The sequence below is a fragment of the Oncorhynchus gorbuscha genome, linkage group LG06 (genome assembly GCF_021184085.1).
Source record: "Oncorhynchus gorbuscha isolate QuinsamMale2020 ecotype Even-year linkage group LG06, OgorEven_v1.0, whole genome shotgun sequence".
Taxonomy (NCBI): Eukaryota; Metazoa; Chordata; class Actinopteri; order Salmoniformes; family Salmonidae; genus Oncorhynchus; species Oncorhynchus gorbuscha.
The window spans coordinates 21,655,591-21,681,599 of record NC_060178.1 but is presented as its reverse complement, the minus strand read 5'-3'; the positions used below and the strand labels follow the sequence as shown (position 1 = coordinate 21,681,599).

General features: G+C 42.4%; 1 protein-coding gene across 1 annotated transcript; it reads left to right on the top strand.

Annotated features, from left to right (window-relative positions):
• The first annotated feature begins 9,256 nt into the window (after positions 1-9,256).
• LOC124037052 (sphingosine 1-phosphate receptor 3-like) lies at positions 9,257-14,079 on the top strand. The gene is made up of 2 exons (XM_046351679.1): positions 9,257-9,578; positions 10,759-14,079. Exon 2 carries the CDS (start codon positions 10,944-10,946, stop codon positions 12,135-12,137), a length of 1,194 nt encoding a protein of 397 aa, XP_046207635.1. The 5' UTR covers positions 9,257-9,578; positions 10,759-10,943; the 3' UTR covers positions 12,138-14,079.
• Positions 14,080-26,009: the final 11,930 nt, after the last annotated feature.

The window sequence follows — 26,009 nt, the reverse complement described above, 5'->3', positions numbered from 1 at the left end:
GACACTGTACCCATGCAAAAAAAAATCAAGAAGCACACAAACGTGCCTATGGTTAGGATCTAGAGAGGGTAAATTGATCCTACATCTGTGCCACTGCAACTTCAACCCGGAGTCACTTACACATACCTCTTCATGTGGTACCTTTGATGTTGCTATTTTCAACCAACCAAGATAAAGAGCTATCTCAGGAGCGCAGCAGGACTGCTCCTCAGACTGTCTGCCACCTGGACCCTGTAGGGGCCACAGACTCTCAGAAACCGTTAGTTATACAGGTCCAGATAGACTGTCAACTCTCAGAGCTCTAATCAAGACCTCCCATAGAGAGATATCAGACTGACATGTGATAGAGATACAGACATATACAGTTTTTTCCCCGTCAATATATATATACATATATATATTTAATGTCACGGAAAATGTATTTCAAATACATGTAGATACATTTGCATCTTTGCTAAAATGCATGTAACACCTTACAATGTATTCCAGAGATGCATGGCTATGACATCTAGTCTACATGGTGGCCAAAATGGTTCCTAATTGATTAATGGAGCTAACGTTTTTGCCACCAAGTCAAAAACATAATTTCAATTGTGGCGGTGAATTAAAAAACTGTTTGATTTCTCTTAATTTGAATAATTCTGTCATAAAGGGCACATGTTTCGACTCGTCTCCCAGTCCCTGCCACTGACACAAAACCATCCCAACAGCATGATGCTGCCACCACCATGCTTCACTACAGGGATGGTACCATATTTCCTCCAGACGTGGCACTTGGCATTCGGGCCAAAGAGTTCAAACTTGGTTTCATCAGAGCAGAAAATCTTGTTTCTCATGGTCTGAGTCCTTTAGGTGCATTTTGGCAAACTCCAAATGGGCTGTCATGTGCCTTTTACTGAGGAGAAACTTCTTCCATTTAAGAATGATGGAGGCCACTGTGTTCTTGGGGACCTTCAATGCTGCAGAAATGTTTTGGTATCCTTCCCCAGATCTGTGCCTCGAAACAATGCTGTCTCGGAGCTCTACCGACAATTCCTTCGACCTCATGGCTTGGGTTTTGCTCTGACATGCACTGTCAACTGTGGGACCTTATATAGACAGGTGTGTGCCTTTCAAAATCATGTCCGATCAATTGAATATACCACAGATGGGCTCCAATCAATGTGTAGAACCATCTCAACAATGATTAATGGAAACAGGATGCACCTGAGCTCAATTTTGAGTCTCATTGCAAAGGGTCTGAATACTTACGTAAATACATTTATTTTTAATAAATGTGCAAACATTTATACAAATCTCTTTTTGCTTTGTCATTATTGGGTATTGTCATTTAAAAAAATGTAATTACTTTTAAATAAGGCTTGAACGTAACAGAATGTGGAAAAAGTCAAGGGGTCTGAATACTTTCCGAATGCACTGTACATTATAATAAATATATATATGTCTTACAGTTACATTTAAATGCATGTTGGAATATATATATTTTACAAAACATTTACAAATACATGTGAAAATATATTCTAAAATATAATTTATTTTGAAATACATTTGCCGATGTATTCAACATATATTGTGATATACATTTTATATACATTTATATATACATTTTAAATACATTCCATAATATATGTTGAAATATATTTCAAATTGTAACGGCGTTCGTCTGTTGAAAGAAGAGAGGCGGACCGAAATGCAGCGTGTAGGTTACTCATGACTTTAATGAAAGAATATGCGGTACATGAAATAACTGAAAACTAAATACAAAAACAACAGAACGGAACGTGAAACTAATTACAGCCTATCTGGTGACTACAACACAGAGACAGGTACAAACACCCACGAAATACAAAGCGAAATTCAGGCTGCCTAAATACGGTTCCCAATCAGAGACAACGATAAGCACCTGACTCTAATTGAGAATCGCCTCAGGCAGCCAAGCCTATACCACACCCCTAATCAGCCGCGATCCCAAATAATACAAACCCCAATACGAAACACAACATATAAACCCATGTCACACCCTGGCCTACCCAAACATATAACAGAAACACAAAATACAATGACCAAGGCGTGACACAAATGTATTAAATAAATATAAAAAATACATTATTTAGCTAATTATTTATATTTCTCATTTATCCTAAAAAAATAATCTAAAAATCTATTTGAAATTCATATTCCTGTATGGGGATGATGGCCTAACAGAGATATAAAATAGCAAACACCTCTCTGTTGTGCTAATGCTTTGTTTGTCTGAGTTCTAGGATATCCTGTACAAGATAGTCTGATGAAATTCAACTCAGAGGGTAAACATTGAGAATGTGGAGGTTTTAAGGGTTGGTTGAGAAGGACATCTCATTCTTGTATAACTGTTTCAGTGTGGGAGAGAGAGAGAGAGAGAGAGAGAGAGAGAGAGAGAGAGAGAGAGAGAGAGAGAGAGAGAGAGAGAGAGAGAGAGAGAGAGAGAGAGAGAGAGAGAGAGAGAGAGAGGCAGGGTAGACAGAGGGGGGCAGGGAGGGTTAGGGGTAGAACGATGAAGTCCCAAGAGCTTTCCACCACAGAACCACCCCCCCCAGTTCCCACAAAGAATTAAATTCCAAACGAGCTAACTCACCGCCAAACTGTGCATCAGCCAGCCAGCCTTGACTCACAGTGCCCTTCACATACACACGAACATACACACATGTAACCAACAATAGCATTAGCGTACACACACACACACACAGGATTGTAAACCTAGACACTGGAAAATGCTAAATGTTCTCTCTTGACCCATAAATGCATTTCTTCTCTCCCCATGGCACCATATGCAACATGTTGCCATGGGGAGAGAACATTTAGTTTGAAACAGTTTAACTTCAGTATTCAATGTTTGTCCAGGGGGGATACATGTCCAATTTCGACGGCATTAATACTGAATATTAAGGGTTAAGGTTTGGGATAGGGTTAAATCAAATCAAATCAAATGTATTTATATAGCCCTTCGTACATCAGCTGATATCTCAAAGTGCTGTACAGAAACCCAGCCTAAAACCCCAAACAGCAAGCAATGCAGTTGTAGAAGCACAGTGGCTAGGAAAAACTCCCTAGAAAGGCCAAAACCTAGGAAGAAACCTAGAGAGGAACCAGGCTATGTGGGGTGGCCAGTCCTCTTCTGGCTGTGCCGGGTGGAGATTATAACAGAACATGGCCAAGATGTTCAAATGTTTATAAATGACCAGCATGGTCGAATAATAATAAGGCAGAACAGTTGAAACTGGAGCAGCAGCACAGTCAGGTGGACTGGGGACAGCAAGGAGTCATCATGTCAGGTCATCCTGGGGCACGGTCCTTGGGCTCAGGTCCTCCGAGAGAGAGAAAGAAAGAGAGAATTAGAGAGAGCATATGTGGGGTGGCCAGTCCTCTTCTGGCTGTGCCGGGTGGAGATTATAACAGAACATGGCCAAGATGTTCAAATGTTCATAAATGACCAGCATGGTCAAATAATAGTAAGGCAGAACAGTTGAAACTGGAGCAGCAGCATGGCCAGGTGGACTGGGGACAGCAAGGAGTCATCATGTCAGGTAGTCCTGGGGCATGGTCCTAGGGCTCAGGTCCTCCGAGAGAGAGAAAGAAAGAAGGAGAGAATTAGAGAACGTACACTTAGATTCACACAGGACACCGAATAGGACAGGAGAAGTACTCCAGATATAACAAACTGACCCTAGCCCCCCGACACAAACTACTGCAGCATAAATACTGGAGGCTGAGACAGTTAAAACAAAATATATGTAAAGAAGTGCCTAACACTGGGACTGAATACGTGACCCTCGTAGCCAGAGCTCACAGCTTGGAGCCGTCCCCGGGGTTGGCTCCAGGCATAAGCAATATAGTGGTCGCTTAGGGCCCCTGAAAGCTGGTGTTTTTTGGGGGGAGGAACTGTCGGGATCTCAACTTAAGAATAGTAGAAAACACTAGGTGCAAATTCGGAATTCTCTTGTCGTATCGGTCACTCAATTAGCTGACAATTAGCCATGTAAATGTTTTAATTGGTAGTTAATCCAGCCAGATATCTTCATTTGCAGTAATCATGGCCAAATATCGACCGGGCACGCAGGGCATATTGTCAGGGGCCCTGACTTTCAGGTCACCCCCATTGATGTTGTTAGTCATTCTCACACAGATATCGCATTAACATGGCATAAGTGATAACAAAATGTGTAGAATTGTAGGAAATTAGCCTTGAAACTGCAAAAATGTATCTCGACCCCATGGCAAAATGGGTAGAATTGCAAGAAATTAGCTAGCTGTAAAACTGCTACAACAAAAAAAGATGAATAGAAATTCCATTCAATGTTTTATTAAATTGCTAAAAAAATTCTCCGCCTCATGGCAAAATGTGTTGAATTGCAGGAAAGGAACTTTCAAACTAAAATGTTTCTCTCCGCCGTCAAGAGAAGATCCACTCAAATACTTTTGCCGGTGAGGCGCCCCTAAAAGGCTAAAGCCGGCCATCCACAACATGTGAATGGGGATGGCCCATCCCATCCACAACATCCTAGCAAGCTGCAAGACTTCTTGATGGAAACAGCACTCACCGTTGGACCTAGTGGCCAGTTTTGAAGGCATCTCCCAAAGTCCTGGGAACCTGGACGAATGTCAAAAATTGCCTTAGATCTTGAGTGACCAGGCTGCCATATATCCAGGAAATCCCAAAGCTTGCATCAACAAGAGCTCTGGAGTGTTTTAATATGTTCAGAAATGAGTTGTACTGCAAATTGCTTGTTGATCAGGGTAAAGTCAACAGTGCTGAGTGCCATTCATTCATCTGCAGGGTCTGGGGCTCACATATGAGAGGGCCAGGCCGCTTGTAACTCCTCACACTCACTGACACCCAAGCCCAAAGTGGGATACAGCCAAATCTCATAGTCCCATCTATCCTCTCTTACTCAATCCCTCATTCTCACAGCCTCCACCACTTTCTCGCAGTCTCTGTCCTCTCTCCTCCACACACCCCTCTCCTACTCTTCAGTTGTCTGCACTCAGTTCCCTCCAACTTCTCCTTCTCAATTCCCATCTCTCAGTCTCTATTTCACTCTCCTCCATCTCCTTGTCGGTTTATATCCCCTTATACACTCTTAGATAAAGGGTTCCAAAGGGGTTATTTGGTTGTCCCCATAGGAGAACCCTTTTTTGTTCCAGGTAGAAATATAACCCTCTTTGGAAAGGGTTCTACATTGAACTGAAAAGGGTTCTACCTGGAACCGAAAAAGTACTACCTGGAACCAAAATTGGTTCTTCAAAAGGTTATCCTATGGGGACAGCCAAAGAATCCTTTTAGGTTCTAGATGGCATTTTTTTCTAAGGGTGTACTACTCAACCCTTCACTCTTAACATCTGTCTAAGTCTCAGTGGACCCTTTGCAGATGCCCTATCATGTTTTTGGATGGCTTTGTTAGCCAAGTCTTGCATCACAGCTTAGATCGTGTCATGTAAACAATAACAGCACTATCTCTATCAGGAACTCTTGCAATAGCAAATAAAAAATATATATTTTTCAGTGAAGTTCTTCCAGATTTTCTGAGATTTCTTTAATGTTATTCAGAAGAAGAAAACATCTAACTTCTCTATAGAAATAGAGTGAATGAAACATGTCTATATTTGTTGTGCCATTGCTAAGTAATAAATGATGAGACAACCTTCTCATTAGTTGACAAGTGATACTGTTTGGATGGACTTTGGTTTTGTACTGAGAATCTTGGTGGATTTGTTTTTGGGGAGCAGGGTTGTTTTGAAAAGGTAAATACTGTATCAGAACATTAAGAACATCTTCCTAATATGAAGTTACTCTCAGAACAGCCCAGAACAGGCATGGACTCTACAAGGTGTCGAAAGCGTTCCACAGGGATGCTGGCCCATGTTGACTCCAGTGCTTCCCACAGTTGTGTCAAGTCGGCTGGATGTCCTTTGGGTGGTGGACTATTCTTGATACACAAGGGAAACTGTTGAGCTTGAAAAACCCAGCAGTGTTGCAGTTCTTGACACACTCAAACTGGTGTGACTGACACCTATTACCATACTCTGTTCAAAGGCACTTTAATAATTAACATGAATAAGGGATCATAGCTTTTACCTGGATTCACCTGGTGGTCTATGTCATGGAAAGAGCAGGTGTTCCTAATGTTTACTACACTCAGTGTATTGCAAGCAGTCGAGAAAATGGCATGTAATGGCAGCCTGTTAGCATTCCCCTGCCAGTGTACCATCTAACAGTTGGAATAATAGATTGGTTCACTTTCCCCTGGGGATACCATACAGGGAAGGTGCTGCCTGGACTATCAACACAATATGGGAGAGAGCCAAGTGTGGAGTAGCGAGTCATACTGTGTGGCTCAGTTGATGGACCATGGTGCTTGCAACTTCAAGGTTGTGAGTTCTATTCCCATGGGGGACCAGTATAGGGGGGAGTCCAAAAAATTATGCACTCACTGTCACGCCTTGGTCATTGTATTTTGTGTTTTTGGTATATGTTTGGGTAGGCCAGGGTGTGACATGGGTTTATATGTTGTGTTTCGTATTGAGGTTTGTATTAATTGGGATTGTGTATGATTAGGGGTGTGTCTAGTTAGGCTTGGCTGCCTGAGACGATTCTCAATTGGTGTCAGGTGATTCTCGTTGTCTCGGATTGGGAACCGTATTTAGGTAGCCTGAGTTCGCGTTGTATTTTGTGGGTGTTTGTTCCTGTCTCTGTGTTGTTGTCACCAGATAGGCTGTAATTAGTTTCACGTTTCGTTTGTTGTTTTCTTATATCAGTTATTTCATGTACCGTTTTCATTCATTAAAGTCATGAGTAACCTACACGCTGCATTTCGGTCTGACTCTCTTCTTACAACAGACGAACATCGTTACACTCACTACTGTAAGTTTCTCTGGAAAAGAGCATCATCTAAATTTCTAAAATGGGGAGGAGGGCTGAGGTAACACAGCACTCAGAATACCTGCCTCAAGTTCCAAAATGTTGAGCTGTAGTCTTCCCTCCTGTTTTGGTCATTCTGTTGAATTCATCAAATTCATGTCACATTGTGTTTGGCAGCAGCCAGGGAGAAGCTTCTCATCCTGTGAGTAACTTAGAGTGAGTGACTGTACGATCCTGTCAGAAAGATAGAATGTGTGTTACTGTAACTCCTCATCCGCTGTAGGCAGGCAGGGCAGTGGGAGAGGGGTGACCTATCCCAAACACAGGAAGGGCCAAGAGAAAACAGTGATCCATCTTTCTGAACATGAAAAACAATGTCTGATCAAAGCGTGGATATGAAGGGTCATAACTGATTTTTTTTCTTGACTTGTCAATTAGCAGAAGTTCTAAGGCAAATAAACAAACCATCGGAGCATCAGTCTGTTTTGTTTTTCAAAACGATCAATGTTGTGTTGTTTGTTTTATATTGTCTCGTGTTTGTTTCATCTAAGTGAATCATTTTGTTCTGTATTGTGTTTGTAGCGGATTGTTTGTGGTGGTATTGGACAACATTTGATTTCAGGAATGACTCACAAGGTGCATAAGACCTTTTGCTGAAAGTAAAAGACAGACAGAGGCAATCATTTTAATAGCACTACTGTATGTATAGTAGGCTACCATCAACACCTAAAGGGTGATAAGTGTGTTTTCTAGCCTCAAACTAGTCATTTACCTCGGCATGTATTGGTGCCGACAAAGTGTAAACACAAAAAACTTTGACTAAAGAAACAAAACACACACACATACATGAGTAATTCAAAATAAATCATCTCCAGCCCAGCTACAGTAAGAAGGGATTCAGTGTATCTTGCGCTATTGAGTCAAACATCAGCATCACACCAACTTTGGCCTCTTGGCCTCTGAGAATACCGCCATAAGCAAACAGGAAAATGCTCATCCAGAGGCTGCGCTCCTAGTGTCCGGGGACATTAATGCAGGGAAACTTTAATACGTTTTACCAAATTTACACCAGCATGTTAAATGTGCAACCAGAGGGGAAAAAACTCTAGTGCACCTTTACTCCACATACAGAGACTCATACTAAGCTCTCCCTTGCCCTCCATTTGGTAAATCTGACCATATTTATATCCTCCTGATTGCTGCTTACAAACAAAAATTCTAGCAGGTTGTACCAGTGACTCGGGCAATAAAAAAGTGGTCAGGTGAAACAGATGCTGAGCTGCAGAACTGTTTTGTTAGCACAGGCTGGAATATGAATCTTCCAATGGCATCGAGGAGTACACAACATCAGTCACTGGCTTCATCAATAAGTGCATTGATGACATCATCCCCACAGTGACTGTACGTACATACCCCAACTAGAAGCCATGGATTACAGGCAACAGCCGCACTAAGCTAAAGGGTAGAGCTGGCGCTTTTAAGGAGCGGGACTCGGAACCCGGAAGCTTATAAGAAATCCCGTCATGCCCTTCCTTGGTGTCCAAATCACCAACAAACTAACATGGTTCAAGCACACCAAGACTGTCGTGAAGAGGGCACGACAAAACCTATTCCCCCTCAGGAGACTGAAAAGATTTGGTATGGGTCTTCAGATCCTCAAAAGGTTCTACAGCTGCACCATCGAGAGCATGGTTGCATCACTGTCTGGTACGGCAACTGCTCGGCCTTTGACCGCAAGGCACTACAGAGGGTAGTGCATTCGGCCCAGTACATCACTGGGATTCCTGCCATCCAGGACCTCTATACCAGGCGGTGTCAGAGGAAGGCCAAAAAGACTCCAGCCACCCTAGTCTGTTCTCTCTGATACCGCATGGCAAGCAGTACTGGAGCTCCAAATCTAGGTCCAAGAGGATTCTAAACAGCTTCAACCCCCAAGCCATAAGACTCCTGAACATCTAATTAAATTGCTTTTACACTGCTGCTACTCTGTTATCTATGCATAGTCACTTTAATAACTCTACCTACATGTACATATTACCTCAATTACCTTGACTAAACTGTGCCCCTGCACATTGACTCTGTATTGGTACCCCCTGTACATAGCCTCCCTATTGTTATTTTACTGCTGCTCTTTAATTATTTGTTACTTTAATTTCCTTTTCTTATTTTAGTTTTTTAAAACTTCATTGTTAGTTAGGGCGTGTAAGTAAGCATTTCACTGTAAGGTCTACTACACCTGTTGTGTTTGGCGCGTGTGACAAATTACATTTGATTTGATTTGGTTTCATCCAGACCTCCCAGTCATGACATGTAGCTGGGGAATACGGAATGATCCCGCCCTATTCAGTTTGACACTGGGAGACGTGAGAGTTGGACGTTTCAGAGAAGGGAGAAGTCGCTGAATAAAGGACCATTAAAGAGTTTGACGGATGTGAGAAGACTGTTTCGGAGTTGTGGGCTATAGCTAATTTATCGGAATGACATTTTAGCGGGAATATCAATAACAGGCATATTCATATAGTTTACTTGAATGTCCGCGATAAAATATAGAATCGATGCCACCACGTAATCCGATGATTGTTTGGATATTGAAGCAGGGATTGTGAACCAACACATCTGTCAAGGGGCTATATGAACGTATCCACACTTACTATCTCAAATGAAAATGTAAACAGTCCTTCAGGTAGGTCTAGGTTTGACTGATGTACCTCATTTTAATAATGGACCATTTCATACTTTTACAGCGAACTCTTACAAAAAACGATTGTGCCCTTACGAAAAATATTGCATTCAGTATGAGGTATAACTGCGGTACACTGTTAGAGTGCAGAATAACTGCAGTATGTCCAAAATAACACCGTTTTTTCACTGCTGTAATTTTGCAGTACACTTCAGTTACTGTGTCCAAAATACAACTATCAACCGCTGCTTATGTACTTTTACTGCAGTTTCAAAACAGCCCTTACAAAAAAGATTGCAGTTTTTAAACTGCAGTAAAAGTGCAGTAACTGAAGTCGACTGTGGAATTTTGGATGCAGTAATAACTGTAGTTTACTGCAATTGGACTGCAGTTATACTGCAAAATTACTACAGTAAAAAATAGGTTATTTTGGACACAGTATTTACAGCATACTGAGTTATTCTGCACTCTAACAGTGTACCACAGTTATACTACAGTGTACCGCAGTTATACTACAGTGTACCACAGTTATACTACAGTGTACCACAGTTATACTACAGTGTACCACAGTTATACTACAGTGTACCACAGTTATACTACAGCGTACCACAGTTATACTACAGTCTTCTGCACTCTAACGGCAGTATTGTCAGCACGCTGCAGTTATTCTGCACTATAATTGCAGTTATACTACAGCGTACTGGAGTTACACAGCACTCTGACAGCAATCTTTTATAGTAAGGGAAAAAATAACTTTCATTCGAGGGATTACTGGAAAACACATTAGTAATGAACCATCTTACTTTGTCGGTTCTTATTCTAATGAGATGGGCAGAATGGAAGTAACACATTCTATCCAAACATAGGGGAAATAATTATCCACCAAACTTACAGTCTTCAATAATGTATTTTTGAATACAAATGCAAATGTTTTGAATGACATCAAGATGTAGAAAACCTGTTCTTAAATGTAATTCATTATGAAGCATGCCTATAGCATGCCTTTGCAGCCTACTAAAAGTTTTCAAACTAACCTGAGATGTGACATGAGATTTGTCAGTTAATTCTTAACCTCTGGCATGGAATATATCATGTGTTAAATCAACATATTAGCAATTCCTTCATTCATAATAAAGTTCCTACTGAATTAGTGAAATACATTTTAATCCAGTCTATCCAACAGGTCCCTATAAAGAGTGTGATACCAACAGTGCCAGATAAAGAGTGTGATACCAACAGTGCCAGATAAAGAGTGTGATACCAACAGTGCCAGATAAAGTCATCCACTGCCAGTAGATCCTCTGTCTACAGTCGGTGGTGTTCTGGCGCCCTCTGTTGTGTGACGAGGGAAGGCCAGGGACAGACAGGATGGAGAACGTGTTTGAGGAGGGGATGAACCCTGTTATCATTGCCCACTACAACCACTCTGGGAAGTGGGGTCGACCTCGGAGCAGTGCGGCCTGTAAGACTGTTGTCCTCCTCCTCATCTGTGTCCTCATCGTGCTGGAGAACATCACAGTGCTGCTGGCGCTGTGGAGGAACAAACGCTTCCTGAGTCGCATGTACTTTCTCATCGGTAACCTGGCCCTGTCTGACCTGTTGGCTGGGGTGGCCTATATGGTTAATATCTTCACCTCTGGTAGCAGTACCTTCTTCCTGACGCCGGCCCAGTGGCTGGCAAGAGAGGGAAGCATGTTCGTGGCCCTCAGTGCATCCACCTTCAGCCTACTGGCCATCGGTATCGAGAGACACATGACCATGGTTCGTCTGTGCAAGGCGGCGGGGCGGGGGAGGTTACTGGGGCTGCTGGGGGCATGCTGGGCCGTGTCTGTGCTGCTCAGTGCCCTGCCTTCCCTGGGCTGGAACTGCCTGGAGCACCTGGCCTCCTGCTCTACCGTGCTGCCCCTCTATGACAAGAGTTACGTGGCCTTCTGCATCAGCGTGTTTAGCGCCCTGCTGGTGGCCATCATCATCCTCTACATCCGCATCTACCGGCTGGTGACGTCCAGCGGGCGGAGGGTTAGCAGCAGGCCCTCGGAGCACTCACTGGCCCTGCTGAGGACGGTGGTAATAGTTCTGGGGGTGTTTGTGATGTGCTGGGCCCCGCTGTTCCTGCTGCTGCTACTGGACGTGGGCTGCAGTCCGGAGCGGTGCCCTGTGCTCTACCATGTGGACTGGTTCATTGCCCTGGCTGTGCTCAACTCAGCACTCAACCCCCTCATCTACACCCTGTCCAGCAGGGAGATGAGAGCAGCTTTCTTCAGGCTGCTGTGCTGCTATCAGCCTCAACTGGAGGCCCCAGCCCCCATGGCAGGCAACCCCCACCTGGGGACTGTCATCCCCACGGCTGAGAACAGCAAGTCCAGTGTGGGGGGAGGAGGTAGTGGGATAACGGGGGCGGCCAAGTCTCTGACCCGGGGGAAGATTGCAACGCCCCTGAACTCTAACAACCAGCATTTAGACCCCTCCGCCCCCACGGTGCCACACCTCTCTGGACCGGCCGACCTTCTGTCAGCGGTGCTGGTCAAGGCTGGGGCACTGCCCTCCCTCAGCAAGTTCTGACTGGACAGCTAATTCACTGTAGACTGGTCCCAGATATGTATGCGCTCTAGTAGTCTAGCCAACTACTCTGATTATCGTTGTCATGCCACGTTTGTCATAGTTGGCTAATGCACATCCAGATATTGGACCAGGCTAGATTCACACGACATGGCTAGCTGACAATGCTGTGTGTGGGCATTGTACAGGCATGAAAATGAGACAATTTCAGTATGTACTGGTGAAAGTAATGACCGAGGAGACCTTAGGTAAACATTTGGATGAGGTTTCTACTGATGAACCTTCTGTAAATACATTGCTTCACCAATGAGACCGCAAAGCGAAGATCCGCGAAGGATCTACTCTTACCATAGCTCATCTAAAGCCACTATTTTGCAAAAAACATTCAAAGGACTCACATTGAACCTTTGTACCTAATACATAATTTACATAACTATGGAACACAATGCAAAATGTTACCAAGTCATGCAAAAGAGCAGGGCTGTTTAATGTTGGTCCTGGAGGGCCAAAACACTTCTGTTTTTCATCTTCTCTTTCTAACCAGGGACTGACTGATTCAGACCTGGGACAGCAGGTGAGTGCAGTTGACTACCAGGTACAAACAACAATCAGAAGTGTTTTGAATTGAACAGCCCTGTAATAGAGCATAATATAGCTTTATTAACTATATATAGTGTGGGATCAGTGAATTCATTGTTTATATGTGTGTAATAGAGGATGGGTGGTGTGCAACTAAAGGTAGGATCACTGTGTATTGCACATGCAGTGTCTATTGTTTTTCCGATTCACCTCCCTTTCTCTTTCTATGTCAGCACAGGGTATTTATTTTCAATGAAGACCAAGGCCTTCTTAGTGCTATGAACTGTGTGACAATCCTTTGTGTGTGTGCCTTAACTGTATAGTGAGTCAAATATTGATTTTGTAATGATTTGAAGTTTACTGCCAGAGTAAAGAACGTGTCAATATCGATTATGGTTACTCTTAGCCACATAGATGCAAGACACTCACACAAATGATTTAACCAACAATGGACTAAGTTACATTTAAATCTTGAGTGGTGTGGTGTCTAAAACCATTACATACCAATTGAATAAAAACGATTCTTGCTTCATAAGCATTGGTCACTTTTCGTGGTTTTGTATGTTAGGCTTTCATGTAATGCATTCTCAGAGTAGTTACTGTACACAACAACATTGCAGCATGTTTTCTCACAATATTATGTTTTAATTCAATTTGCTACTGTATGTAGACATGACATAAGTTACATTTGAACTTGTTTTAGTTAAGGGCCATATCCCAAGCCTTAATCATCCCAATTTTAACAGGGATCCTAATCCACGAGATAATAAACATACTATCATTAATGAGACAGAATAAAGGTATATTTTAATGGTTTATTAACTCTTCAGATGATACCGTTTAATATCCTAATATAAAATATCCAGGCCATTCATTCAACCCGTTCACACAAAATTTGCAAGCTATTCTTTCAGAAATTAATCTTGCATATCATGAAAGGATGACTCATTTCAACAACTCAATCTGTTTCACACTGCCACCTAGTGGGGAAAGAAAGGAATTAGAGAAGGGAGGCTGCATCAGGTACTGCTGGAATGTCTACCAATGAATGGCATGTCCATCTTTTTGTGAGAAATTACACTGGCCACTCAAAACATTTATAAAGTATAAATGAGTCAGTAATTATTAGTAAATGATTTATAAGGAACTACCTTATGAATCATTATTATATACTTTAAAAGTTGTTTATAAATGTATGAATAACTAGCTTACTAATATTTACAAATGTGGGAATGGTCTTTTTGGGCTCAACTGGTAATGAATGGTGTGGCTGTTGAACAAGTTGAGGAGACTAAATTACTTGGCGTTACTTTAGATTGTAAACTGTCATGGTCAAAACTGTCACGCCTTCATCTGTTTCACCTGTTCCTGTGATTGTCTCCACCCCTTCCAGGTGTCACTTATTTTCCCCAGTGTTTTCATCCCTGTTTTTCCTGTCTCTCTGTGCCAGTTCGTCTTATATGTTTCCAAGTCAACTAGCGTTTTTCCCGTTCTCCTGCTTTTTGCATTCTCCTTTTTCTAGTCCTCCCGGTTTTGACCCTTGCCTGTTTCTGGACTTTGTACCCGCCTGCCTGACCATTCTGCCTGCCTTCATGACGAGCCTATCTGCCACTTTGTACCTCCTAGACTCTGATCTGGTTTTGACCTTTTTGCCTGTCCACGACAGGCAGAAGAACCCTTTTGGATTAATAAACATTGTAAGACTCCAACCATCTGCCTCCTGTGTCTGCATTTGGGTATTGCCTTGTGCCTTAATACAAAACATATAGATTCAATGGTGGTAAAGATGGGGAGTGGTCTGTCCGTAATAAAGAGATGCTCTGCTTTTTTGACACCACACTAAAAAAAGCTAATTCTGCAGGCTCTAGTTTAGACTAATCTTGATTATTGTCCAGTCGTGTGGTCCAGTGCTGCAAGGAAAGACCTAGTTAAGCTGCAGCTGGCCCAGAACAGAGCGGCATGTTTTGCTTATAATTGCTATCAGAGGGCTGATATAAATACTATTCATGCCAGTCTCTTGGTTAAGAGTTATCAGCCCCGGTCTGCTAACTGCTAGCTTGTTTAGCCCCGGCCTACTAACTGTTAGCGTGTTAGCATCAGCCTGCTAACTGTCTGAATCGCCGAGTTCCCAGTCAGCCCAACCACTCACTGGACCCATATGTTCACTTGGCTACGCATGCCTCTCTCTAATATCAATATGCCTTGTCCATTACTGTCCTGGTTAGTGATTACTGTCTTATTTCACTGTAGAGCCTCTAGCCCTGCTCAATATGCCTTAAAACGTCTTATGGCTGCAGGGCAGTATTGAGTAGCTTGGATGAAGAGGTGCCCAGAGTAAACTGCCTGCTCCTCAGTCCCAGTTGCTAAAATATGCATATTATTATTCGTACTGGATAGAAACCACTCTGAAGTTTCTAAAACTGTTTGAATGATGTCTGTGAGTATAAGAGAACTCATATGGCAGGCAAAAACCTGAGAAAAGATCCAATCAGGAAGTGGGAAATCTGAGGTTGGTCGATTTTCAATTCAGCCCCTATTGAAGTTACAGTGGGATATTGGTCATCTTGCACTTCCTAAGGCTTCCACTATTTGTCAACCGTCTTTTGAAACTTGTTTGAGGCTTCTACTGTGAAGTGGGGCCGAATGAGAGTGGATTGAGTCAGAGGTCTGGCAGCAGTCACGTGCTGGACACGAGCATTTCACATGAGAGGTATCTCCCGTTCCTTTGCTTTTCTGAAGACAAAGGAACTCTCCGGTTGGAATTTATGTTAAAAACATCCTAAAGATTGATCCCATACATCATTTGACAAGTTTCTACTGTCTGTAACAGAACTAGTGAACGCGCTTCATGAGTTTTGATCTGTTTACCAAATGCACTAACAAAAGTAGCTATTTGGACATAAATGATAGACATTATTAAACAAATCAAACATTGATTGTGGACCTGGGATTCCTGTGAGTGCATTCTGATGAAGATCATCAAATGTAGGTGAATATTTATAATGTTATTTCTGACTTCTGTTGACTCCAACATGGCGGATATATGTATTTGTTCTCTGAGCTCTGTTCTCAGATTATAGCATGGTTTGCTTTTTCCGTAAAGCTTTTTTGAAATCTGACACAGTGGTTGCATTAAGGAGCTGTATATCTTTAATTACATGTATAACACTTGTATTTTCATCAACATTTATGATGAGTATTGCTGTAAATTGATGTGGCTCTCTGCAAATTCACCGGATGTTTTTGGAACTACTGAACATAACACGCCCAATGTATACTGAGATGTTTTTATATAAATATGAATTTTACCGAACAAAACATACATGTATTGTGTAACATGAAGTCCTATGAGTGTCATCTGATAAAGATCATCAAAGGTTAGTGATTAATTTAATCTCTATTTGTGCTTTTTGTGACTCCTCTCTTTGGCTGGAAAAATGGCTGTGTTTTTCTGTGGCTTGGCTCTGGCCTAACATAATCGTTTGTGGTGCTTTCGCTCTAAAGCCTATTTGAAATTGGACACTTTGGTGGGATTAACAACAAGATTACCTTTAAAATGGTATAAAATACTTGTATGCTTGAGTGATTTTATTTATGGGATTTCTGTTGTTTTCAATTTGGCGCCCTGCACTTTCACTGGCTGTTGTCATATCGATCCCGTTAACAGGATTGCAGCCCTAAGAAGTTCTAACCATGTTGTTCCACCTCCTACATATGCGATGACATCACCTGGTTTAAACATCTCTAGAGACTATATCTCTCTTATCATTACTCAATGCCTAGGTTTACCTCCAATATACTCACATCCTACCTTACCTTTGTCTGTACACTATACCTTGGATCTGTGCTATCGTGCTCCTTTTACTCTCTGTTCCGAACGTGCTGGACGGCCAGTTCGTATAGCATTTAGCCGTACCCTTATCCTACTTCTCCTCTGTTCCTCTGGTGATGTAGAGGTTAATCCAGGTCCTGCATGCATGTTAACATTAGAAGCCTACTCCCTAAGTGTGTTTTACTCACTGCTTTAGCACACTGCACACCTGGATGTCTTAGTCGTGTCTGAATCCTGGCTTAGGAAAACCACCAAAAACCTGGAAATCTACATCGCTAACTATAACATGTTCCGCCAAGATAGAACTGCCAAAGGGGGCGGTGTTGCAATCTACTGCAAAGATAGCATGCAGAGTTCTGTCCTACTATCCAAGTCTGTACCCAAACAATTCAAACGTCTACTTCTAAAAATTCACCTTTCCAGAAACAAGTCTCTCACTGTTGCCGCTTGCTATAGACCTCCCTCTGCCCCCAGCTGTGCCCTCGATACCATATGTGAATTGATTGCCCCCCATCTATCTTCTGAGCTCGTGCTACTAGGTGACCTAAACCGGGACATTCTTAACACCTTGGCCATCCTACAATCCAAGCTTGATGCCCTCAATCTCAAAGAAATTATCAATGAACCTACCAGGTACAACTCCAAATCTGTAAACACGGGCACCCTCATAGATGTCATTCTAACTCACCCTCCAAATACACCTCTGCTGTTTTCAATCAAGATCTCAGTGATCACTGCCTCATTGACTGCATCCGTAATGGGTCTGCGACCAAACGACCACCCCTCATCACTGTCAAACACTCCCTAAAACACTTCTGTGAGCAGGCCTTTCTAATTGACCTAGCCGGGGTATCCTGGAATGACATAGACCTCATCCCATCAGTAGATGATGCCTGGCTATTCTTTAAAAGTGCCTTCCTCACCATCTTAAATAAAAATGCCCCATTCAAAAAATGTAGAACTAGGAATAGATATAGTCCTTGGTTCACTCCAGACCTGTCTGCCCTTGACCAGCACAAAAACATCCTGTGGCATTCTGCATTAGCATCGCATAGCCCCCGTGATATGAAACTTTTCATGGAAGTTAGGAACAAATATACACAGGCAGTTAGGAAAGCTAAGGCTAGCTTTTTCAAACAGAAATTTGCATCCTGTAGTACTAACTCAAAAAGGTTCTGGGACACTGTAAAGTCCATGGCGAATAAGACCACCTCCTCCCAGCTGCCCACTGCTCTGAGGCTAGGAAACACTGTCACCACCGATAAATCCACTATAATTGAGAATTTCAAAAAGCATTTCTCTACGGCTGGCCATGTTTTCCACCTGGATACTCCAACCCCGGTCAACTGCCCGGCACCCTTCACAGCAACCCGCCAAAACCTCCACCATTTCTCCTTTAGCCAAATCCAGATAATTATCTGCCGAAATTGATGCAACCCCTATTACTAGCCTGTTCAACCTCTCTTTCATATCGTCTGAGATTCCCAAAGATTGGAAAGCTGCCGCGGTCATCCGCCTCTTCAAAGGGGGTGACACTCTAGAGCCAAACTGCTACAGACCTATATCTATCCTACCCTGTCTTTCTAAGGTCTTCGAAAGCCAAGTTAACAAACAGATTACCGACCATTTCGAATCCCACCGTACCTTCTCCGCTATGCAATCTGGGTTCAGAGCTGGTCATGGGTACACCTCAGCCACGCTCAATGTCCTAAACGACATCATAACTGCCATCGATAAGAGACATTACTGTGCAACTGTATTCATCGACCTGGCCAAGGCTTTCGACTGTCAATCAACACATTCTTATTGGCAGACTCGACAGCCTTGGTTTCTCAAATGATTGCCTCGCCTGATTTACCAACTACTTCACTGATAGAGTTCAGTGTGTCAAATCGGAGGGCCTGTTGTTCGGACCTCTGGCAGTCTCTATGGGGGTGCCACAGGGTTCAATCCTCGGGCCGACTCTCTTCTCTGTGTACATCAACGATGTTGCTCTTGCTGCTGGTGATTCTCTGATCCACCTCTACGCAGACGACACCATTCTGTATACTTCTGGCCCCTCTTTGGACACTGTGTTAGCAAACCTCCAGACGAGCTTCAATGCCATACAACTCTCCTTCCGTGGCCTCCAGCTGCTCTTAAACGCAAGTAAAACTAAATGCATGCTATTCAACCGATCACTGCCTGCACCTGCTCGCCCGTCCAGCATCACTACTCTGGACGGCTCCGACTTAGAATACGTGGACAACTACAAATACCTAGGTGTCTGGTTATACTGTAAACTCTTCTTCCAGACTCACATTAAGCATCTCCAATCCAAAATTAAATCTAGAATTGGCTTCCTATTTCGCAACAAAGCATCCTTCTCTCATGCTGCCAAACATGCCCTCATAAAACTGACCATCCTACCGATCCTCAACTTCGGTGATGTCATCTATAAAATAGCCTCCAACACTCTACTCAACAAACTGGATGCAGTCTATCACAGTGACACCCGTTTTGTCACCAAAGCCCCATACACTACCCACCATTGTGACCTGTACGCTCTCGTTGGTTGGCCCTCGCTTCATACTCGTCGCCAAACCCACTGGCTACAGGTTATCTACCAGTCTCTGCTATGTAAAGCCCCGTCTTATCTCAGCTCACTGGTCACCATAGCAGCACCCACTCGTAGCACGCGCTCCAGTAGGTATATCTCACTGGTCACCCCCAAAGCAAATTCCTCCTTTGGTCGTCTTTCCTTCCAGTTCTCTGCTGCCAATGACTGGAACAAACTGCAAAAATCTATGAAGCTGGAGACCCATATCTCCCTCACTAGCTTTAAGCACCAGCTGTCAGAGCAGCTCACAGATCACTGCACCTGTACATAGCCCATCTGTAAACAGCCCATCTATCTACCTACCTCATCCCCATACAGTATTTATTTATTTATCTTTCTCCTTTGCACCCCAGTATCTCTACTTGCACATTCATCTTCTGCACATTACCATTCCGGTGTTTAATTGCTATATTGTAATTACTTCGCCACCATGCCCTTATCTTACCTCATTTGCACTCACTGTATATAGACTTTTTGTTTTCTTTTGTTCTACTGTATTATTGACTATGTTTTGTTTATTCCATGTGTAACTCTGCGTTGTTGTATGTGTCGAATTGCTATGATTTATCTTGGCCATGTTGCAGTTGCAAATGAGAACTTGTTCTCAACTCGACTACCTGGTGAAATAAAATAAAAAAATAAAATAAAAAGTTGAGGAGAGACTGACTGCATCACTTATTCTTTTTACACACAGCTCTGACACACACACTTATCCCACCAGACATGCCACCAGGGGTCTTTTCACAGTCCCCAAATCCATAAAATCAAGAAAGCGTACAGTATTATATAGAGCCCTTATTGCATGGAACTTCCTTCCATCTCATATTGCTCCAATAAACAACAAACCTGGTTTCAAAAAACAGATAAAGCAACACCTCACGACACAACACCTCTCCCCTATTTGATCTAGATAGTTTGTGTGTATGCATTGATACGTAGGCTACGTGTGCCTTTGAACATTTTTATGTAATTCTGTCCTTGAGCTGTTCTTGTCTAATGATGTTCTGTATTATGTCATTCTGTGTTATGTTTCATGTTTTGTGTGGACCCCAGGAAGAGCTGCTGCTGGTTTTGCAACAGCTAATGGGGATCCTAATAAAATACCAAATACTAAATGGCAATACCGAAGCGGACCTGCAGGTGGAGTGGAAAGTGTGCTTCCAGCCCGGAAACCTGGGACCTTGACATAAACCTTCAAGAGAAATTACAGTAATTGGGGGCGTATTAATTGCATAACAGCAATTTAGAATTAAAGTGGCTGCATGGTTTTGAAGATTTGCAGCTTGTCAAGCACTTTCTGACATTCCCTTTGACAAAATTCTTACCTAGCACGGACCCACAAAACTCCAAGACTTGTTCATCTATGCTTTAATTCACAGACAGATACCATAATATAATACTCCTAATTGGTGTGTTTAGTTAATTAGGATCTCCATTAACTACTGCACATGCAGTACTACTGCTCTTCCTGGGGTCCACAAAAATGTACAAATACATGACAAAGTACAGAACAGTTATAGACAAGAAAACATAAGATATAACATTAAATTTAAAATAAAAAACGAAATATTGGTTAAATATTGGAAAGACACTGAGAGACAACCAAAATACTATTACAAACTACTCAGTCAAAAGTTTGGACACACCTAATCATTCAAGGGTTTTTCTTAGTTTTTACTGTTTTCTACATTGTAAAATAATACTGAAGATATCAAAACTATGAAATAGTTGAAAAATCTGGCTTCCAAAAACTAAAAGAAAGTGTCACGCACTGACTATAGAGAGCCTTTTTATTCTCTATTTTGGTTAGGTCGGGGTGTGACTAGGGTGGGTAATCTAGGTTGTGTATTTCTATGTTGGCCTGGTATGGTTCCCAATCAGAGGCAGCTGTTTATAGTTGTCTCTGATTGGGGATCATATTTAGGCAGCCATTTCCCCACTGTGTTTTGTGGGATCTTGTTTATGTGTAATTGCATGTGAGCACTCCATAGCGTCACGTGTTGTTTGCGTGTTATTGTTTTTGTGCATTTCACGAATAAAAGATGTGGAACCCATAACACGCGGCGCCTTGGTCTGAATGTTATTATGACGATCATGACAGAAAGACAGGAGAGAGAAAAGAAAGGGCGACAGCATGTCACCCAATGCTTCACAAAAGAAGGTGGGTGTAGTCCGTGAGTGTTGGATGACATGTCAGTTGGCATAATTGCAGGTACTGCAATGCATTGAGGACAGGAATGTGATTCTCCAGTCAGGAAAAATCTCACCTGGCACAGAAGGCAGCCAATATCAGAGCCTTAAAGGAAGAGATGCAGACTCTTAGAGATGGATGGGAGTCTCTCCTGTCTGAGGCAACACTGATTGCTACGCAAATTGAAGTTGCACTCCAATTTAGCAAGGAACACAGCCGCCAGAGGAAAAGGAAGAGATTCCATGATGAGATCTCTCAAGAGGAGACAGTTCAGGACAGTGCAGCAACGGTGTTTCAAAAGTTTTTTTTTTACTGTTACGGACAACATCATAAGTGACTTGGACACTAGGATCCACAACACTGCAAAAATTGTATTAGAATTGTCTACTGTTCTGAAAGTTGGGCAGATTAGTGAGGATGAAGTCCCCTCTGTGTACCAACCCCTGATCATGAAGTATTCCACAGATCTGACACCTGAGTTTCAAAATGGAGTAAGACACCTGAACACTGTATATGCTGCCACTTTCCCCCCCATAACTTGTGCCCTCTTGGTCTCCTGAATGCAATTTGCAAGATGCAGCTGCAAAGAAGTTTTGAAGAGTGCATTGCTTTACGTATATTTTGCATACTGCTCGTGACTGTTGCTGGTGGAGAGAGAGCTTTCAGTAAACTAAAACTGATAAAGTATTTGAGGTCCTCTATGTCGCAGGACAGGCTTTGCAGTCTTTCCATGCTGTCCATTGAAAGTCAGTTAGATAGAAAGCTGGACTTCAAAGACTTGATCAATGACTTTGCTAGCAAGAAGGCTCGGCGCTGGGCTCTTGGTGAGTAAGGCTGAACAAGGGCCAGTGATAACTGTTAAATGGCATCGTTATGGATATTGGATCACTACACACATGATGCCCACATGCTGAGAACAAGACTGAGAACAGACTGAGAACAAGAAATATCTCAAAGTAATGGCTGGATTGCCATACAATTTGGTGTGCACAATCAAGACCACAAGTGGAAGATGTCTATTGATTTGGTGACCTCTTGACCTTTTCTTCTAGTGCCACCATCATGCTTTTTCATTTCCAGTTTGTTTTCCATTTTCCATTTCCACTTTTACAGCTGCTTATTTTCAAGTTGGTATGTATACTTAGTTCACAAATCTATTATTTTGTTTGTTATATCATTCTATAGATTATAATTTATTGCTTAATTGAAGAGGTTAATGTATATATTTAAGTTATATTTATTTTAAGTTATTCATTCATGTTTTAAGAGAATTTTCCATTCATGAATTTTACCATTAAAATTACATTTAGACTAAAAGATGACCTTTAATACATTTGTTATAGAGGGTATCAGTCTTGCATCAAATAGTGAATGTTGCATGCATGTCTGCAGTGTTATATTTTCACAGCTCACTGTCAGTAAATATAGTACAGTAAATATTGGACTACAAGAGTTGCAAGCCTGCAAAGGTAGAGTTATTTAAAACTTTGAATGGGTCGATTGGGTTCTGGAGGTGTGGTTACAGCAATAGCCCAGGGTTGGTGTGGCCCAATGTGATATCTTTTCATGGGGCCCAAAGCCTCAACTGCACGGAAATCTAATTAGCATAATGAAAAAATACTCATCAACATCTGTCAGTTTAAGCAAGAGATATCTTTAGGAGGTGAAAGGTGACAGAGCTAGTGCAGTGTTTGTCAGAACAATGAGACATCCTTAAAATCGGTCTTTGCACAAAATTGTCTGTAGCATCCCGAACATGACGGTGTTCTCCGTTTTGCTCTCCTACCCCCACAAGCGTCTTGGGACTCGTCTGAAGTCAGTACAGCCGATCTGCCAACTTCTGTATGTACAGTAATGTCCGATGGCTACACACTATTATGAGCCCTCTGTTGAAAGGTGAGACTCTCAAGAACATGTACATGTCTGTTGTTTTGCTCTAGGACGTCCACAGGCCTCACAAGACTCGTCCCCTGGTACCAGTTGAACACATTTATGGAAGTACAGTGGGGCAAAAAAGTATTTGGTCAGCCACCAATTGTGCAAGTTCTCCCACTTAAAAAGAGGAGAGAGGCCTGTAATTTTCATCATAGGTACACTTCAACTATGACAGACAAAATTAGGGAAAAAAATCCAGAAAATCACATTGTAGGATTTTTTATGAATTTATTTGCAAATTATGGTGGAAAATAAGTATTTGGTCAATAACAAAGTTTATCTCAATACTTTGTTATATACCCTTTGTTGGCAATGACAGAGGTCAAACGTTTTCTGTAAGTCTTCACAAGGTTTTCACACACTGTTGCTGGTATTTTGGCCCATTCCTCCATGCAGATCTCCTCTAGAGCAGTGATGTTTTGGGGCTGTTGCTGGGCAACACGGACTTTCAACTCCCTCCAAAGATTTTCTTTGGGGTTGAGATCTGGAGACTGACTAGGCCACTCGAGGACCTTGAAATGCTTCTTACGAAGCCACTCCTTCGTTGCCCGGGCGGTGTGTTTGGGATCATTGTCATGCTGAAAGACCCTGCCACGTTTCATCTTCAATGCCCTTGCTGATGGAAAGAGGTTTTCACTCAAAATCTCACGATTTTTTCTTTCCTTTACACGGATCAGTCGTCCTGGTCCCTTTGCAGAAAAACAGCCCCAAAGCATGATGTTTCCACCCCCATGCTTCACAGTAGGTATGGTGTTCTTTGGATGCAACTCAGCATTCTTTGTCCTCCAAACACGACGAGTTGAGTTTTTACCAAAAAGTTATATTTTGGTTTCACCTGACCATATGACATTCTCCCAATCTTCTTCTAGATCATCCAAATGCTCTCTAGCCAACTTCAGACTGGCCTGGACATGTACTGGCTTAAGCAGGGGGACACGTCTGGCACTGCAGGATTTGAGTCCCTGGCGGCGTAGTGTGTTACTGATGGTAGGCTTTGTTGCTTTAGTCCCAGCTCTCTGCAGGTCATTCACTAGGTCCCCCCATGTGGTTCTGGGATTTTTTCTCACCGCTCTTGTGATCATTTTGACCCCACGGGGTGAGATCTTGCGTGGAGCCCCAGATCGAGGGAGATTATCAGTGGTCTTGTATGTCTTCCATTTCCTAATAATTGCTCCCACGGTTGATTTCTTCAAAGCAAGCTGCTTACCTATTGCAGATTCAGTCTTCCCAGCCTGGTGCAGGTCCACAATTTTGTTTCTGGTGTCCTTTGACAGCTCTTTGGTCTTGGCCATAGTGGAGTTTGGAGTGTGACTGTTTGAAGCTGTGGACAGGTGTCTTTTATACTGATAACAAGTTCAAACAGGTGCCATTAATACAGGTAACGAATGGAGGACAGAGGAGCCTCTTAAAGAAGAAGTTACAGGTCTGTGAGAGCCAGAAATCTTGCTTGTTTGTAAGTGACCAAATACTTATTTTCCACCATAATTTGCAAATAAATTCATTAAAAATCCTACAATGTGATTTTCTGGATTTTTTTCTTCTCATTTTGTCTGTCATAGTTGAAGTATACCTATGACGAAAATTCCAGGCCTCTCTCATCTTTTTAAGTGGGAGAACTTGCACAATTGGTGGCTGACTAAATACTTTTTTGCCCCACTGTATGGAGACTGTTTAGTGACAAAAATAAAAGGTTAAATAGATGTAAAAAAATAATAATAATAATTACAAATTCTTATATCTCTCAGATATAGGATAGACACTTTAGAACAAACTTCCATAACATTAAAATTCAAAATCAAATGATCCTTGGTGCGAACTTCTTAAAACAATTCCATATAGCTTAGCAGAAATCACCCCACCCCCCTTTCTACATATGCATCTTTCTTTTGATGCGAAACCCACCACCGGATTATGTGGCCAAAGAGCTCTATTTTCATGAGATCTGCAAATATGTCTACAACAATATGTCCTACTGTTCAGTAACGACATCTCAGTGATAGGTGGATCCAATTGTTGCTGACAGAATGACATTTGAGAGCAGACACTCACCTAACCCATAGGCAGTCTCTCTTTCTCCATCTCTCAGTCTGATAAAAAGTATCTAGCTTAAAGGTCAATGTTGGTTTACTAGCAAAAACAAATCTACAGTGTACATAGTTTTCATATGAAACAGTGCATCGGGACATTTGCATCATCATTCACATCACTTGCTGATAACAGTCAATAACCGCTAATATGCCCTGCTTCATAATAAACACATCAAAAACTGTTGGGATCTCCAACTGGGTTCGAAGTCATATCACGCACCTTAAATTGTGCCGTCATGCTAAATAAGCATCACCAGTGTGCTATGATGGTCTTAGACAAGGAGGATTTGTATAATTCTCTGAATATTGTTTATTAGCATACGAGTCATGTGAACATGGTGAAGGACAAGAGAGTCACACTAGGCACGGCATTCCACTGAGCCCACTGGTGTCTGTGTGAGAAGACAAAGACTCCATCTGGCCTCCGCCAAAGGATGTGCCCGTGTGGAACATTTATTCTATTCACAAGACCACAGGTTCCTCTTCACAAGCTCAGGGATGGAGTGGGTCAGAGCATTATGAGGGTAGCTGGTTGGCGTTGGGAGGTGTCACTTTAGCACCCCAGAGTCCTGGATGATCCTCCCAATCTCTCCTTTGTCCATCACAACTGAATATTTCATACCAACATGCGTTTAAATATCCTTGTGGGGAC

Bases quoted from the DNA above. Each gene is read 5' to 3' on its own strand.
- LOC124037052 (XM_046351679.1), top strand. From the start codon at position 10,944: ATGGAGAACGTGTTTGAGGAGGGGATGAACCCTGTTATCATTGCCCAC.